Consider the following 18,081-nt stretch of genomic DNA (forward strand, 5'->3'; position numbering starts at 1 on the left):
ATGTCTCCCTCTCTTTGAAGAGGTCCATGGATACTGGATTTTAAACTTTAAGAGCTTTGATTCTGAGAAGTAGCTAGCTTTACTTTATCTGTTATTCTCTCAGCTACAAAATAGGACCAGTAATTTCCTTATGCAGAACTGGATTTGTTAGTATTTGCTAGTCGTTTTGCAAATTACAGTAGCATTTACTTAGATGTGTTAATGAAGTGTCAGTATGGTCAGGACCATCAGTGCTTTTTAAAAAAGTCACAAATTTTACGATCAACAGATAAGCTAGGGGGAGGAAGAAACTGCTAAAGAGGTTAAGCACAGTCACTTCTACTTCTGACTTGTTCTTTTCACCATAATTTTTAAGCAGCAATGCACATTGATCTTTATATCAGGTATATTATAGTAGAAAACCTTCAGGCAGTCTTTCTTGGTCTTGTTTTGGACAAAATAAAAAAGGAAAGGGAAAAGGCAAGAGAACCTATGGGATCCTGTCTATCTTCTGCACAAGTCCACTCTTAACGCTTGATTTTCTAACACATAACATTAGGTACTCCTCCCAGCAAGGCACACAAGTAAGACAGAAGCAGTAAGTAAAAGCAGAAACTGTGTCAGGAGATTTCCGAGAAGGAGACTGGTACTGTCCCGTCCTGGCCACAATGTCCCGGAAGGTTTACAAAGAGTGAGACAGTTCTGCATTTTGTGATCTGCATGTTTGTGCAGGGTATATTCTCCTGGTTCCAGTTAGTTCTGTTAAGAATCTCTAGATTCTTCTCCATCCATCCCTTCTCTCCTCATGATTTTGCTAAGCAGTTCCTTTCACCTGCTCACAGGTTTTGATTTAAGCCTTCACCATCCAGCCACCAGGCTTAGAGCTTTTCTCCATTCTGAGTGAATGGGCAGCCTCCTCCCTCCCATGGGAATACCTCTGATTTCATTTCTTTCTTTGCCAATTCCTATCCATCTATCATAACTGAAGATATAGCTCTATTTTAATATTCCAGTATAAATCCTCCATAGAGAAAATCTGTAGTATGTACTGAATTTGCAATGTTCCTTAGTCCCAGTATGCTGATAAATGTAACAGCAGTAGTACTAACAGCAAAAAATCTTGGGAAACTGAAATGGACATTTTCATCATGTCCACTGTCTAAGTGTGCAGATGTTAGGATTTTATATATATATTTATAATGATAGTTTAGAAGGTGCTTATGATCTGCTCCACTAGTCCAGATGTTTCAAAATTAGCTACCTTATAAATGTTAGTAAATTGGAACTACTGTACTTAGGTACACTACATATTCCACAGGAAAATGTGGTATATGGATTCTGAATGTGCACATTTTAATGAATGTTTGAAAAGTATTTTCCTGACGTATTTTCAGTGCAGTTGTGAAGGCTTTTTAATACTTTTCTTTCCTCTGGTCTAGTGCAATGTACGAAACAGGAGGGAAAAAAAAAAAAAAGAGCGGCAGAACTGGAAATAATACTTTCCTTTGCTAACCCTTTCTCTAGCCATTCAGATATGAAATCTACTGCATGACAGCATTATCCCCAGGTATTTCCCTCTCATAAAAACACATCTAGAAGAACATGTGTCTTGGCTTAGTGGAATCTGTTTGGCAGACTGTTTAGCAACAGGGGAAAAATTTCTGTATGTAATTTTCAGTAGGATTAAGAAACTTACAATGAATAGCCCTGCCATGTCCAGGTTACAGTATCCTAAGGAAAAAATAAAACACAGAAATGTATGACAAAACCAGATGAAAGTTAGCGAGCAGGTAAGTTACAATTTAAAACAGGCACAAGTTCAGTAAAAGTGGATGATGTTTTTATAGTCCTGTAGTGAAAATAAATAAAGGTGTTAAGGCAGATAGGATTCCTTGCCTTAAAAATTTGGAAGTAAGCATGGCAGACTTTTATAAACAATTGGGAATAACATTTATAGTTAGTTAGATATTGTAAATCATTCACTCTGATCTAAACAACAGAAGTAGGGAAAAGAAAAATTAGTAAGACGTTTTCAGTGAGCCTTACCCATCCCTTTAGAGAGGCATTCCCATAAATATGTCTCATTTACTTCCTAAGGACATTTCTGCATCATTTATCCTGCTTTTTCTTTGATTTTTTTTTTAAATTTTTTTTTCTCACTCTGTATTTATTACTTCTTATACATTATTTTTACAGTGTGTACTGGCAGATCCTTAAATCTTATCAGTGAAATGCGATACCAATCCCCTTGAGTGGTTAATTTTTGAAATTCATTTGTAAAAGGATTATACAAAGGAGTCTTTGCAAATAACAACAATAGCAACCATACTTTTAATCCTAACAAAACATTAGGAAGTGAAAGTTTGGTCTTTCCTGGATTTGTTGAATGACCAGATAATTTAAAAAAAGTTGAGAAGGTCCCAGCCTTACACGTGGAGTAAAGTGGAGCCGCACCAGGAATGCTGCATGAAAAGAACATCTGCAAAGCTGCCCTCCTGCGGAGGGGTGTTGGATGTACTGCATGGCTCAGCTTTGCCTCTGTTCAGAAACTCTGCAAGTCCCTTTGCAGTAAGACTGTCTTGAGGTTAACCAAAAATGATGACTAACAGGGAAGTTGGGTCCATTTCAGACTTCAAAGTACAGGCTCCATGGCACTGCAGGAAGTTTCCAACTTCCGCTGCAATACTTTCCTGTCTCCCCTCTTTAGCCAAGAAGTCCAGCAGTAATTTTTTCACTGTCAGAATAGCAACTACACTACGGTAACACTTGGGAAGCTTGGCTGCTTCCAGGAGCTCTTCAATGCTAAAGCTCAGGACAATATACTCTTCAGTGACAATGCAAAGTATTTATTGTGGGTACCACTTAAGTCAGACTTTTGCCTTCTGTATTATTAGTGAGTCAGAGAAGAATGTTCTGCTTACCAGTTTGTTGGGATATCGGAGTAACACAGGTTGGACAGGGACTTGTGGAACAAAGGCGCCTGCAGCCACAAATTAGAACTGATTGTTACAACTAAGCTTAATACAGCAAATGGGAGCTTTAAGTGATTTATTTCAGACATGGTACCTGGAAGGAGACATTTTTAAAAATGCAAGGAGAATGAGAAGTGCTCTTCTTCAGTTTTTTGTTTGTTATTCGGTTTGGATTTTATGGTTGGGTTTTTGGTATTTTTTTTTTATAGGTTGGGTTTTTGGTTTTTTATTTTAGATCAGCAGCACAACTAGCAAGATGTCACAACAGAAGAGGGTTTGGCTCCATTTCAAGGAGAAAGCTGCCTAAGATTCCTGGACTGTTGAAATTCATTTTCTGTGCATTATCTCCCCACTGATAGGCATTAATTTCAAAGGATGAGATGCTCACAGGGCTGTTGAGCATTTCCTGATTCACTCTGTGTTCTGATCATCACAAGTGATATGGATCTGAGCATGTAGTAGTGGTTTTGTAACTTTTCTACCCAAGATACTGTAAAACAGTTAAAGTCATGTTGTTCTCCTTTCTTAACTGAAGGACAGCACAACAATCTAATGATCAGCCATGCAATGAATTATGCTTCTGTGTGAAAAATGATTTGTTGTCCTGGCTTCCTAAGCACTATGCAAAGACATTTTGTAACTTGGTTTCTAAGTCTTGCATGGCATAATTTACAGGAATCTAAGACAGCCCAACTGTTAGCTGAGATAAAAGAACATCATGTGAGTAAGTTCATACATTCATCTCATAATAATCACCGTTGAGTTTCTGAGTAAATAAATTAGATGAAAACTGTACCCAGAAAATCCCCCAACTAACCAACCATATACGTCGTAGATATTTTGTATCCAACACAATAGCACAAGCCAGAGAAGTAAGCTGACTAATATAAAAGAGTGGGTTTAGTGCCACTGAAACTTTAATAATGTAAGTGATGACTACAGCGCTGTTGTGGATGATGTACCTTCACAAGTACAGTCCTTACTACAACTATCAAATTAACATCACATATTATTTTCCAACAACAATGGGACAACATCTCTCACCTTGCTTAAATGTGATCAGGCAAGATCGGTTTGTGCAGGTGCCTTCTGGGAAAATCAGTATCTTGGATTTAAAGAGAGAGAAATATATATACACACACATATATTTCATAAAAGGATTATACTTTAGTATCTGTTATGCACAAGCTGACATTATGCAAGCTCTGTGACCTGCTGTACTGTATTATAAGAATATCATTACCGTTTCTGAAGGAAACAAACATATTAATGAAGGATGCTCACAATATTATTAACCTGGTCCATCTTGATTTGGAAACCAATGCTTTCTAAGAAAAGAGCTCTGGGGAAAGGCCTTTATCAGTTCAGAAATATGATACAAAAATGTTTCACTTGTAATTTTATTGTTGGTAATAATAAAATTGTTCCTCTGACAGCAGTTCCTTACTGAGCTGCTGGGTGTATAATATAAGAGCCTGGGCTGAAAGGAAGTGCATGAGGTACTTGGGCATTTACAGGTGGAGCTCCTATCAGTGAGATGCCAGCTGTGATGAGATCACAGCTTGATTAGCAGAGCAAAAGGCAGAGAAGGCATGTGCTGTGAGGCAGAGCTCTGAAGGCATTTACACACCACAGCAGCCTCTGAATGTCAGTGACTCAGACACACCAACACCCAGAAGGTTTCTGAATTCGTGTCTGACAGTACACTAAGTGCACTGTACACTGCAATGTGACACACTGAATCCAGCCCCTTATGGAATACAAGCTCTGTATTTCTCATATCACTACACCATCATAAGCAGCATTCTAAAAACACCCCAGCACAAAATATGGTCTGGATCAAGTGTTAAAGGTGTGTGCTCCCACTTCAGTCTGAATGAAGGGTCAAGGCTAGCTGCCAAAGAGGCCTCAGTAGGTCACACCCAAGGGACAGGGACTGTTCAAGGGTATTACAGAAGCAGCTGCACACAGCAAGTTACAGCCAGACCGCCCCTACATATCCTGTAATCGGAAAGTGTGGCCAGGGCACAGGACTAGGAATCACCCAGTGACACCCTCAGCTGTACTGCTGACTCAGTCTTGAGATTCCCAGATTACTTGACTCATAATCTATTTATGCCACAATACATATCTAGGTTTCATCCCAAGTGCAGCAGTGGTGCAGGAGCCCATTTCCCTTTCCTCCCCATGCTGCTTTTAGCAGAGATTAGGTCTACCAGGGCATTCACCCATAACAATTCAGCAAATCATAAGCATCAGTGTAGTCTGTAAACCCAGTATTAAAAAAAAATTGGCATGTGCATGTTAAACTGACAAATTTTAAAAAATAATGGAGGCTCTAATATTATTTACAGCAGCTTACAAAAATGCACTTATGAGTCAAATTAAAGTGGCCTAAATGTTAAAAAAGCTTTTAGTAATGTACTTACGAAGTAAAAATGTACGATGTGTAAATAATGCCATTACAAAAAAATGGCAAGTGTTTGTCTTCCCTGCTTGAATGGTCTCTGTTTCTAGAGACTGTTCAGAAAGTAGAGCAGTAAACAGCAGGTCTAACTGTCACAGAGGTACCTGCTACTGAAGTCCAGTATTTTCACTTGCCACTTAATTTTCCTCAAAAGCCACTCAGTGGACCAAAAGTGAAAGAAAAGTTAACTTTTCTAGTCGTTTAGGGGGTATCCAACTATGACTAAAGAGACCTTGTAACTCCAGCTACTCAACCAGTCACTTACTGTTTTTAAGTAAACTAACCCCCAAGAAAACGAGTCAAGAAGTAATTCAAAACACAAAGCATGAGTTTATACGCTAATCTGCACAGAAGATGTTTGGAGAAAGGTCGTGTATCACTGACTGGATTTGTCCAGCACCACGGCAATGACATCGTATTTGTAGTATGTGAAGGCAGTGTGAGACCAGAGTCAATGCACCAAGAAGAAAGCAGAAAGGCCCTGCCAAATGAGATGTCAGTAGCTGCACAACTACTCCCAGCCTTCCTTCTTCCAAAGGATGTGGATTTGCATCCCAGCCCTCTGCTTTTCATATAAGCAGCAGAGCTGCTGCCTCAACACTTTCCTCCCTCCTGATCAGCCCCTGCCCCATTAGCTCTTCCAGATGGAAAGCCATCCACAACCTGGAAGCAGAACAGCAGCTTGCTGCTGAGGAATGACCATGGGAAAGAAACACTGTGAAGAAAATCTTGGCTTTAGTGCATTATTAACCTAAAGAGAGAACCAAGCCTCACCTCAGCTATACTCTTTGTAAGAAACTGATGTGTTGAGCTAAAGTACTGTTTGTACTGGATCTTGGACAATCTGAGTTACCCATCTCATCAACTGCTCATCCCCTACCTGGTGTGAGCACAGCTATATAGTCTAGCTTCAGAATACTGATCCACACATACCAATGCAATTCATCTGCTACACTGAAAACAGCATGTTAAGACTTGAAAAGGAAAAACAGAAAGTCAAGAGCATCTGCATTTGCAACAGGAATTGGTACTGGCTGGATTTTAACTGATCCATTTGTCACAACAAAACTCCTTCTGGGCACCAGACTCTTCCTTTCTTAACCCAGTAATATACCTGAGAGCTGACTTTATTTCTGTACATTTTAAGAATCCTATCCAGCTGGGCACTTGTGATACTGTGATGCACAATGAACAGGGACTAGGAATACATGATAGAAGAGAATTAAGTAGTGTATTTATTACCTGTGGCCACTGGCCTCTTGATAATGCCCGCCTGGTTATCTCAGCAACCGTGTTCTTTCGTGAATCAGGGTCTTGACGAGAAACTGCTACAGGCTGAAGGGAACTTAAAATTGCTGTGAAACAGATTTAAAAAAAATTGTCTTATACTAGTGCTTAGAAAACACGTGAGTTGAAGGCTTCCTTGCAGCAAAAACTTATTATTCATATACTAGCAGACAGACTGCACACAAACAACTTTCAAACTAAATTAATAAGAATGTTATTATTCTCCTCTTTCTGCAAAATGGGAAGTAAGACACAGAAGACATACCCAGCCTGGCAGCTGAGGAGCTTTACAGTAGATATAAGCATGCAAAATTCACCCAACATTCTAATAATATTGCTGTTATTTGTCACTAAGCATTTCCCCACAATTCTATGAAAGTGACCTGACTGTGTCTGCTCAAGCCTAACTCATACAGACTGCACCCAAAATGTAGTTTTAGCCATCCCTTTTCAGTTACAAAGCATGCACAGCTTCTATGTAAATTACAGAAAAAAACCTCCTCATTTAATCAGAAGTCTGCATCAGAATGTGTGGGCCTTTGTGATAGGAAACCTGGCCAAGAATTATCTTCTCTGTCCCAATCCTGTGCTTTTAAGCTAAAATCAATATATTCTCTGTTCATTTCTTTTCTACAAAGACACTTTGCTGTGTTGTCTACTGTATTTATTTCGGGGTAACTGTATGGCCAGCAGAAAGTCTACAGCTGATTCCAGCAATAATGCAAACAGGGATTCTTTTTGTGCCAAAAGGAGGAGAAAATAACAGAAGCATGACTCATCTGATCTTTTCCATTCCCTGCATTTCCTTTTTGAGTAACTCCTCTTTTATTCCTTCCTGGTCTTGCTCCCATTAAAAAAATCCATAACAGTGCCTGCAAGGTTAATCTTATAAATGTGGTGTTTTCCAGACTACTGTAGTTTGGGTCTGTTTTGAAATAACCTTCACTCACATTTGTGGGCCATACTGTTAAAAGACAGCAGTGGAACAGCTACTGCTGGGAGAATTAAAAGAGAAAGCTTCCAGCCTGAGTAGCTGCAAAACATGCTTTCAGTACAAAACAAGTTTAAAATGATATTTCATACCTGAAAAGAAACAGCATAATTTCTAGGCATTTTTACCAATTCAGAAAGGTAATGTGTCATAGGGATTTCACTGGAAATAATTTGTCAGTATCTTTGGAACCTATGGAGGTTAAAAGTCTGCCCTTGAATTACTTCAGGAGGTAAATTTTTTGGCCCCATGTCAAGTTGTTGACTTGTAACTTTTAAATTGTTTTTTATAAATACTTACTGCCAAATACTGGAGTTGACAAATTCTCTGCTCTAGACACTATTGATGGCATTCCAGTTAGGGCACAAATAATGGCATCAAAAAAGCTTGAATGAGGAGCTGCGACAAAGATTGGGGCTTCTGGTAGGCTCGCTACTTTCCCTTTCACTTTAACTTGGAATCCCATCACAAAGTACGCGGTACGAGTCAGGCCGGAGAGGGTTGTCTGGATCATCCTCCTTGGAAACAAAACCACAAAAATATCATCCAGTTTACAGTCAGGATTTATTTTTACTTTAAAAGAAAATCCCCTAACAGATTTCCTAGTTCTAACCAGCACTGATGTCCCACACAGGGAAGCAATACTACTCACCAGGAGAATGTATGGGTAAAGGGGAAGTGGGGAAGGGGACATCACCTTGTCCTGATGAAAGATAAGGCAATGTACACCACCTTGTGAAACCCTCCTGCCAGGTACACTATTTCTCATGCTGTATTTTATGGCATTGTAGCATAACACTGTTGTGAGGGGAGTAATTCGCAGATTTAGTGTCCTTTCTGTAAGAATTTAGGTAACGGATACTGTTCTTTTACTATCAGTTTTAAACAATAAAGATTAAATGACAATGCTGCCTTATTGGAACATTTTCCCACAGTAGGGGACATGTTCCTTTCATGGGACTCTCTGTAACCTTTTGCTCTTAGAATTCACCTCCTGTGTCTCCTCCTCCTCCTGCTGCAGTGCAGTGGCTAGAAGGGAACTTCAGTACTTTGAGGTCAGAAGTGAGCGACTGAAACGCAGAACCCACAGAAGCAGCTGGGGAATACCACTTCAAGGGCAATGCAGCTGAGAGAGCTTTCAAAGCTAATTTTGTCATAGAATCATAGCATAGCAGAAATGACAAAGGTTACACAGGAGCTCAGCCTATGTCATGTTACAAAATACTTGCTTAATGAATTTATTTTCTCAAATATTCCTGTTAGTATTATTACTGAATTAAGTCCTGGCTTACAGATAGTCTACAAATATTTTAATACAAATTTTTTTTTAGCCTCAAGACAACTGAAAATCTACCTATTTATAAAGCTCCACTATTCTAAAATACACTCATTAAAAAATTGCTTCATATAAATGGGTAAAACTGAGGAATCCTCTTCAATCACAAACAGGAGTGAAAGGAAAAAAAGGCTTTAGACCCTAGCTTTGTGTTATTAGGAAAAAAAAAAAAATGCTTAGTTTTCACAAATATTCGTCACTTTTTTACCTCCTCCATCCTTCCAGTGGCTGAAATCCTCTTCCAGGCTGACAGGAAGTTGCAATTGATGCGACCAGCCAAGCTAGCAGTAAAATAAATGTGATGCATATGGCACGGAGGGGAAGCAAAATAATCCCCTGGAGCACAGACTGGAAAAACAGAGGTGAAAAATCTTAAGAAATGGCATCAGCAGAAATGACACTGCTATCTGTAGCTACTTTACAAGGATTTTAAAGTACTACCATTATTGCTTTGTGATTTAGTAAGGAAAGCTTTAATGACTCCAGTGCTCTTACGGGAAGTCATTCACGGTATTTCATTTTCACTTTTGAGTTCCCATTTCAGGTAGAACTGGAATATCAGAGTATTTAAGTTTTTGACTTGGATGTAGCTAGACACAGAGGGTAAACCAAGTTTTCCAGCTCCAGTCTATATTTGGTCCCGGTCTGCAGCACACAACCAGCTCAGATGAGTCTGCCCAGCTGACACAAATCTCCACTACAGAGCTTTCTATCACTAGCTGTCTATCTAGAAGTCAAGTGGGATCATAAAGATGACTAATTGTACTCTTGCCCTTTCAAATGACAAATCTTATGTTGAGTCACAATATTGCTACAAGTGATCCTCACTACTGCTTCAGGGAGCCGTGCACACACAACACAACTACTTCCCCTAGTTGGGACTTAAGCAAAACCAAGGTTTTAGTTGCCCTAGTTGCAAATAATCCTCAAACATCATCCCCAGCCCTCCCAAAGGAATCTTTAGCTTGCATAGTTTCACGCACAGCTCCAGGAAACAGGTGTATTGGCCCAATGTTGTACCACAGGCAGCTCTGCACAGGGCAAGGCAGGAAGAAATTCTTAATTGCTTTACTCCAGCACATTAGGTTAGAAACTGTATCCTGAAGGCTGGCCTTCATGGTGCAACAAGCACTGTGCAGATTGAGCAAGGCCAGGGCTGGGAGGCAGGTGAGCTGTGTGAGCAGGTCAGAACCCAGCATTCCTGGAAAACCAGTAAAGAGTTCAATTCCCTTTGGCACTAATCCAGCTCAGCTGCCACTCACTGATGAGGATCAGTTTATGTGTAAACCTATGCACAGAACAAAACACACTGCAAAAGAACTGTAATAGTGATTTTTAAAAATTTATTTGAGCTGTTTCTTCAAGTCCCTTGAAACTTATCTGAGTGTGTCATTGGTCACAGACTGACAGCTCCACCAGTTCAGGCATACAGGAGAAGTTGCTGAAGGAGAGTTAAGTGAGTTTAACATCTACTTGTGAGCTTACTACGTTTTATACTTTACTGTTTTTAAAGAAAATCTAAAATTGAGCAAGTGTTCCTCTCTCAAAATCAACCTTTCTGGTCAGCTCTTTAACAGTGGCCTGTTACTGTACAGAAAAAGCAACGCTTTTTTGGAAGTCAGTTTTACAAAATAATTTGCAACTTCCTTGAGCTGTGATTATTAACATCACAGTGGATTTTAATTTACCTCTTCTCTTTAAGAAGGAACAAGTGTAGTATATTTGAAAATAAGCATCTTAGTGTATACTTCATCCAATCTTTTGACAGAGTCAGTTGCTTCTAATTTTCCTTTCCCTCCTCACCAAATCCCTTCCATCTTCATGTAATGCCCTCCCACCCTCCTCCTGTCAATATTCAGGAGAGGCTCTGCCATCTGGCTCTAAACCCTCTGACACTGACGAGGATTAAGATGAATTTGGGGACTTCAGGACTCGCTTCTGTGTTACCACAGGCACAGTGACAACAGACCAAACATGAGAGTGGATACACAGAGTAAATTAAGGTACGCGTGATAAGCAGGTACACTGTGTTGATGTTTATGTTCTGCAAGCACTGCCATACAACATGTTTCCAGGAGAGATCTGAACACTTAGGTCTGACTAGCTCTTTCTTTTATGTAACAGTTTTGTATAACTAGCTATGGAATTTTAACCATAACTTTATGGACAACAGGCAACTGCTCTTGATCACAGAAATGAGCATGACAGGTTTGACCATAGAGATCTGTTCCTCCCACTCACTCTGGTGCCAGTTGTTGCAAATCTGGAAAAGTCAGGCAGGAAGATAAACCAACAAAGACTCCTTGCTTGTCTCCCAAAATCAGATGTGGGGTTTTTTTTTCTTGATGTGCATTTTCTTTTACTAGAATCTATAGTCCAGTTCAACATTTCAGCTGCATTCAGTTATCCAAAATGGGCAGCGTAAACATAAATCAGTGTGGTTTGACTTAAAATAATGTTTTTCTTTATGAAAAAAAAATATATATGTAGTGACCTATAATGAAAAATAAAGGATGCACTAGCAAAAGCAAAAGAATTCCTTCTTCAAAACTTTAATAAATTCATTAATCTATTTTAGGCAGATGCACAGGTGGTACTGATTTGCTGAGGCAAGCTATTGGCTTCCTAGGTGACTGTAATGAGGCAGAGTTGGTTTCTGCTCCATCAGCAGCAGAGTAGGGTAAGAGGACAGAAAAGAGAAAGGTCAAGATAGACTAGAAAAGGAAAAGTATAGGAGAAAAACATACAGAAGAAAATACAGTTGTAACTACTGAGTAGGATCAAAGCCATTCCAGTTTCTGTACAGTAATCACAAAGATAGAATTATTCTGAGTCATCCAAAGAATTTTTTCCCATGTACTGAATCACCTGTGTACTTTCTGCTAATTGTGTCTGCAATAACTGCATATCCTGTCACTGCAGTAGTCCTGGCAGTCCAGGCCCCACTCCCATTGCTGACAGACCCTTGATCAATAGATGGGATTATACTTCCACTGATGGCACGAACCTGGAAAGTGGAAAAGCAGGTCTATCAGAAAGCCACAGAATTCCATTAGAAATTCTGTACAGCTGCTGTCAAATTACCCAGGAAGCAGCAGCAGAGCAGGCTGGGGACCGGAATGAAGCCCAACTCCCACTGAAATACTTTGACATCTGAAGATGTGATCAGATGGACTGTCCCCCACAGCAGGACACAGGGCAAGACTGTGTTCCATGAGCATCCAGAGGATGTCAAGGCTCTGCCAGGCAGTCCAGCTGCTTGCTTCCAAGCATGGGGTTTAAAGTACCGCTTTTAGCATGCTGCTTGTGCTATTACATAGTTAACCACTGCAGAAGTCCACTGAACATCTCTTCTGAATAAGCTGGAATCCAGTAATGACTTAACTAGAATTTGTGCTTTGCACTTGCAGGTGCTCTTGCAGGACAGCAAGTGAGCCAGTCAGGAACAAAAGAACTAAAACTAAGCCCCAGGAAAAATCTCAACAATGAATTGCAGCCAACTTCAATTAGAGGATGGAAACCAGAAGTATTTGACAACTGTTTTAAAATCTTGTTTGGCACATGAAGATGTTTAGTACAGCACAACTGATCATTGCTTTGCACATTAGAAAGAATGACAAAATTCTCATTAGCTTGTAAACTATTAGCAAGGACTGGCAAGAAACTGTAAAATCTTCTCATTCCACTTTTCAGTCTGGATGTTTATATATTTAAAGCTGAATGAAATGCAAACAGCTACCCTGTCTCAGTTACAAGCTCCATTCATCAGGCACACAGCAGCCTTTACATTCCAGGTCCCCAACATATGTAAATCGTGCTGTGGACTCCCAAAGAGGGTTTTGAAATCATATGTTTGTATTGGTGTATGTTAAAGGAATAATACAGAATGGGGGGACATAACAAGACAATACTTTAACATGCAAGAATGGAGAAACACTACACTTGACATGAATGGAAAGAGAAGGGAAACTTCCCTTTTCTGAAGTCTATAGTAACACTGTCTGGTAAGGCCTTGATTCCCAGCAGGTCTGACTGGCAGTGCTGAGCGAGAGAGGAGCAGAGGTTTACAGGACAAAGCAATCAGTAGGAAGTATCCTAGACCTTATGACCATAGTGGGAAAAGAACAGAACAGAAACCACAATACAAAAAAAGGTTCTCTCTTGTGTGTGTTTTTGCTTTACAACTCTTGTGTGTGTTTTGCTCCTCAGCTCACTAGCACCAGGCCCTGACCCAGATGGGTGCTTTTCATTCCAGGTGCATTACGGAGTTTTGTATGGAATGTATCTTGTATCCAAGCCTTTCTCCTGAAGGAAAAAAGCAGGATATATTATTATAGCTAAAATGGTAACAGTAACTTAAAAATGCAAGCTTTTGTTTTAAATCTTGTGTTAAAAGTTTTGAGTTTGAAGTCAATAAGCGTCTGTTTGTGCGTTGAGCAAGCATGCAGCTTGTGGACTGTGAAAAGCTGAAGAACTTAATTTCAAAAAACAGTGACTTTTTTATGCTGATCACCCTTTGCATCTTTGACCGTTTACATAACTTCTTCGTGTATCTGCTCTCTGGATTACATCAGGAAGCAAACTATGCCGTACAGGGGAAGGAAATGTTCTCACTAGAAGCCAGTTCCCGGCAAAGCCAGGAGCTGTAGATGTGGAACAGAGTCGGGGCTGCTGCGCTCTCCTGCGGGCGCGGCGCTGGGCACGGGCGGTGCTGGGCAGGCCGGGCCCCGCAGCCCCGGCTGCCGGCGGCACTTTCAAACCTCGATCGCTCACACCACACTCTGCCCTGCCACGGAGGGCTCGAAAGCGACCAGTGCCCCCCACCCGGCACTGCTGACAGCCCCGCGGAGGCTCGGGGCGCGGCACGTAGCGCCGGTTCAGAGCCGCGCCCGGGCTGTGCCGTGCCCGGGGGTGCCGTGCCCGCCCCGCCGCCGCCCTCCCGTTCGCATCCCAGCCCCGGGCAGCCCGGCCCGGCCCCGGCGGCCTTTCCCGCCCGCGCTCCAGCCTTACCCGCAGCTTGTCGCCGGCGCTGAGGCGGCCCGGGTGCACGAAGGGGTTGGGGACGGTGGGCGGGTTGAAGGAGTGCTGCCTGGGCAGCGGCAGCACCCGCGGCGCCATCGCCGCAGCCATCGCCGCAGCCATCCCCGGCGGCTGCGCATGAGCCAGCGGCGGGGCCCGGGGCCAGCGGCTCCGGCCGGCCCTGCCCACCGCGGGAGCCCCGCCTCGGGCAGGTGAGGGCGGGCGGGCCTGCGCATGAGCCAGCGGCGGGGCCCGGGGCCAGCGGCTCCGGCCGGCCCTGCCCACCGCGGGAGCCCCGCCTCGGGCAGGTGAGGGCGGGCGGGCCTGCGCCGGCCCCGCCGCGGGGCTGCTGAGGGCTGCGGCCGAGGCGGGCGGCGGCCGGCCCTGGGGTCCCTGTCCCCGCAGCCCTGCCCTTGCCCTGCCCCGCGCTGGCCAGGGCTGTGCGCGCTGCAGACAGCGCAGCTGTGCCGCGCTCGCTGGGTGCGATCGCAGGGCGATGTTCATAAGCACTGGGAGCAATGCGGGCCGTTATCTGAGGGGGGAGAGGGGCAAGCGCAGTCATGGCACACGGCAGAGGTCGTTCCTAGGAGAATAGTGCATTTTCGCCACTGCATAAGGCTGGTACAGTAATTCTGGTTGTGAGATTTACAGATCCGCTGCAGCCTTTCTTTGCGCGCCGGATGCCCGTGGGATCCCTTCCCGCACGCCTGCCCTGAGGGATGCTCCAGGAGCAGCTCTAAAACGCCGTTCTCCGGCACCTTCTGCCGGCCTGCCTGGCGGTGCAAATGCCGCTGCTGCTGGTTTCAACCCAAGAGGAAGTTCCACCCTGACCATATTCAGGAAGCCGGCTTTTGGGTTCTCACAGAAATCCTGTCCACTGGTGGGGCTGAGCTGCCAGTCTGTCTGTGCAGCAAGTGCTGGGCTCCGGCCACTGGCCTCTTGCGTGACATTGGTTCAAACACTTTGTTCTGCTATGGTGCTTTTCCATTTCTCCACAAAAATATTGGTACTTCCTGGTACAACAGTTGTCTGTAGGTTGCTGGGCTGTTCATGTTGCTGCAATGAAACTAATTATAAATGTCACATAGTTCAGTTCCCACTTTGACGTCTCTGCTTCCACAAAGATACCATCAGCATTCATAAAACTTAATTATTATAAAACTATTATTTGTGTTTTGCAACTGCAGGTGCTTAAGGAGTCGTCATAATGATATATTTGGACTAACTGAAGCCTGCCTATGATGGAAGCTTGATGAGCGTAGGATTTCTCTTGGCTGGTTTCCAGGATTTCCTTGTGATAGCCAGTCCTTGAAAGCAGCACTGTTCTCTGAGAAAGCCCAGAGCTGTGAACAAACTGGATCAGCACAATCATAAGAGAAAGTAAGGCTGGGGGGAGCTCCAGAGGAGAATGATCAATTCTACTTCCATCACTCTTGGCAGATGATTTTACAAGCTCTTTTTAAAACCTCATGACTTCCCTAGCTGATCCTTTCCAGCACTTCCTTGGTAAAGTCTTGGAATGATTTTTTTCTGTATCTGAGAAGAATCTCTCTCATTGCAGATGATATCCATCCTCAGTGGATGTGAGAACTGTTCCCTTTCCTCTCTGCAGCTAGTTTTTGTACACTTGTGTAGTGTTATGATTCTCTTATGCTTGCACCATGCTAATGTTCCTAGATTTTCTCTCCCTGGTCATAGTTTCTACATATCTGAGTATTCTTAAAGCTTTCCTCTGGCTTTTCCCCAGTGAATCCACATCTTTCTTGAGGTACCCAAACTGGAAATACTACTGCTAGGAGAACTGACCAGTGCGACTGAGTGGGCAGGAAGGATTAATTTGTGTCTGACAAATTATATTATTATATCACTATATACTAATGTCCGGGGTTTTTTTGTCACTAGCCTGATCCCATGACTCACACTGTGGCTTTGCAGACATGATGCTTTTCATATGTAGATTAATGATTCTGGTGACTTGTACATTTGTTAAAAACAACAATATTGATTATAAACTTTTTGCTCTTCTAAGCCTGATTAGCCATAGCACCATTTAAAAGGCTTAACATCACAAGTACCAAAATACAAGCACAGTGAAAAAAACGCTTCAATGTTCAGAACATGTGTGAAGGTGCAACCATATGTAAACCTTTGGCTAAATTGGAGTCAGCATCTCTTTTGAATAATAATTCCTTTCTAGTCTATGAATCTGTGGTAAATTGAATCTGGATCAATGGAGCACTAACATAAAACACCACCAAGCTTTTGCAAAGCTGGTATCTGGAATCTTTCTTTCACCAAAAGCTTCATACAGTGCTGAAGATGGACATCAAGGGAATAGTAGCGTTAGCTTACTACTCATTATTTTTCTAGGTTGAAGCTACAGCTTTAGTTCTTCAGGTCACTAGGACAATGTATGTTTTTCCTCAAGAGTTTACCCTATACCTTGATTCTGCTTAGAAACTGTAGAAAAGTGGTTCTGGAGCAGGTGTAGCTTCTGTATACAATCCAAATGAATCATGAAAACCCAGTACACATTTCCATAGTGTATGACAGGATTTTTTCTCTCTCATAAACAGACACAGCTTTATAGTGTTTAATATAAATTGTATATATACAGTTTTAAATGGACTAAGACATTTGTCTTATTGTAGCTGCCTTTGGGACAGTTTACTCTCTTCCTCATTTTTGTGTAAATATACTCCAGCTTACCTTCTTATCATAAAATGTGCGGTAGGCAAAAGCATATACTGCAGAATATGAAATATTTGCAAACATTTTTTTAAACTCTTCTGTCAGTAATTCCTAATCTGAACCAGAGTCTAAAAGAAGTTGCCCTTTTTAACATTTATCTGTTTAACTCTTTTGATCAGGGCTGTTGTTTTACCTTTATAAAAAATGTGTACGAAAGCATTTTTGATACAGAAATTGAAAACCTGCTCGGGTTTGACCTGCTCCCTGCTGGTGTCTGACAAAAATCTGCCATCTCCTGGCCCGGCCGTGTAATGCTGCTGCACACAGCAGTTGGGGAGCATCTGTTCACTGCTTGTAAGAAAAACAACTTCTCTCAAGGACTAGCTAAAAACCTTCTTTGTGCAAGGTGCTATTCTGATTTTCCAGTTTCTTTCTGTGGTACTAAATGTGAAGTACTTGTGAGTAATGGGTACGAGGACAGCAATAGATTGCTGTGTGTTTCTGTTGTCAATTTAATAACTTCTTGCTTGCTTGCTTGCTTTCTGGCTTTCTGGCATTCTTTCTGGCTTGCTTGCTTTCTTGCTTGCTTGCTGTCTAGGCCATGGTCCCCTAATGCCAGTTCAGTTTGTGCCTCCCTCCTGGAACAATGTCTACTAACAGCCTCCTAAGTGCCCATCTGGGCCCAGCTGACAGCACAGTTCTCTCCAGCAATCAGGGCAGCCAAAAAGTGTAATACAAGTCACATGAAATTTGTCTTTCTCCACCTGGGATAGTCTTCCAACATTATCCTGGTAAGCTGTGTATCCTCAAAGGTCTTTATGCCCTGACCATGCAACATACAACCTCAGTCTTATGCTACGTAAATGGCACTGTGGTAAGAACACAAGGTGGATTTCATTAGGGTTCTGTCAATCCATTTCAGTCTCCTGGGAATCCAGCTCTGCACGTCCCTTGGTAGAATTCACAGGTTTAGTGAGACTTCAAGCAAGGAAGGCAGTTCTGGACTGTTCATTTCACAGTGCTCAGGCACTTGGGGACTGGAGGAGGTGCTGACTTGCATGCATGCACCCATCCAAGCAGGCACACATGGGGCATACATATATACACAAACCCAGACATACCTTTTCTTTTCTTCTAAGACATGTGCAGAGATAGATGTATCTTGGAGTTTCCATTTAATGTTAAATAGAATTGAAACACCCCTAAAGCTAATCTTTCTCTTGGGTATTCCTAGATGTTTTCTCTTACAGACATTCGTTTCTCTGCCTCTGTCCCTTCTTCCTTAAATGTTAGACTTTCTGTGTTTGTGTTATGTCCCTTATATTGATGCACATAAGAT

The 18,081-nt window shown here is 42.2% G+C and overlaps 1 protein-coding gene across 1 annotated transcript in view; it reads right to left on the reverse strand.

The window, feature by feature from the left end:
* LPCAT2 (lysophosphatidylcholine acyltransferase 2) overlaps positions 1–14,213 on the reverse strand; it is a 29,977-nt gene extending 15,764 nt beyond the window's left edge. The window contains exons 1-7 of the mRNA XM_048316798.1: positions 14,043–14,213; positions 9,241–9,380; positions 7,997–8,214; positions 6,661–6,773; positions 3,996–4,056; positions 2,901–2,959; positions 1,676–1,710 (exon numbers count right to left, since the gene is read on the reverse strand). Coding sequence (XP_048172755.1) covers positions 1,676–1,710; positions 2,901–2,959; positions 3,996–4,056; positions 6,661–6,773; positions 7,997–8,214; positions 9,241–9,380; positions 14,043–14,174 — 758 coding nt within the window. The 5' untranslated portion in view covers positions 14,175–14,213. The remainder of the gene's footprint in view (positions 1–1,675; positions 1,711–2,900; positions 2,960–3,995; positions 4,057–6,660; positions 6,774–7,996; positions 8,215–9,240; positions 9,381–14,042) is intronic.
* Positions 14,214–18,081: the final 3,868 nt, after the last annotated feature.

The sequence above is a fragment of the Corvus hawaiiensis genome, chromosome 12 (genome assembly GCF_020740725.1).
Source record: "Corvus hawaiiensis isolate bCorHaw1 chromosome 12, bCorHaw1.pri.cur, whole genome shotgun sequence".
Lineage (NCBI taxonomy): Eukaryota > Metazoa > Chordata > Aves > Passeriformes > Corvidae > Corvus > Corvus hawaiiensis.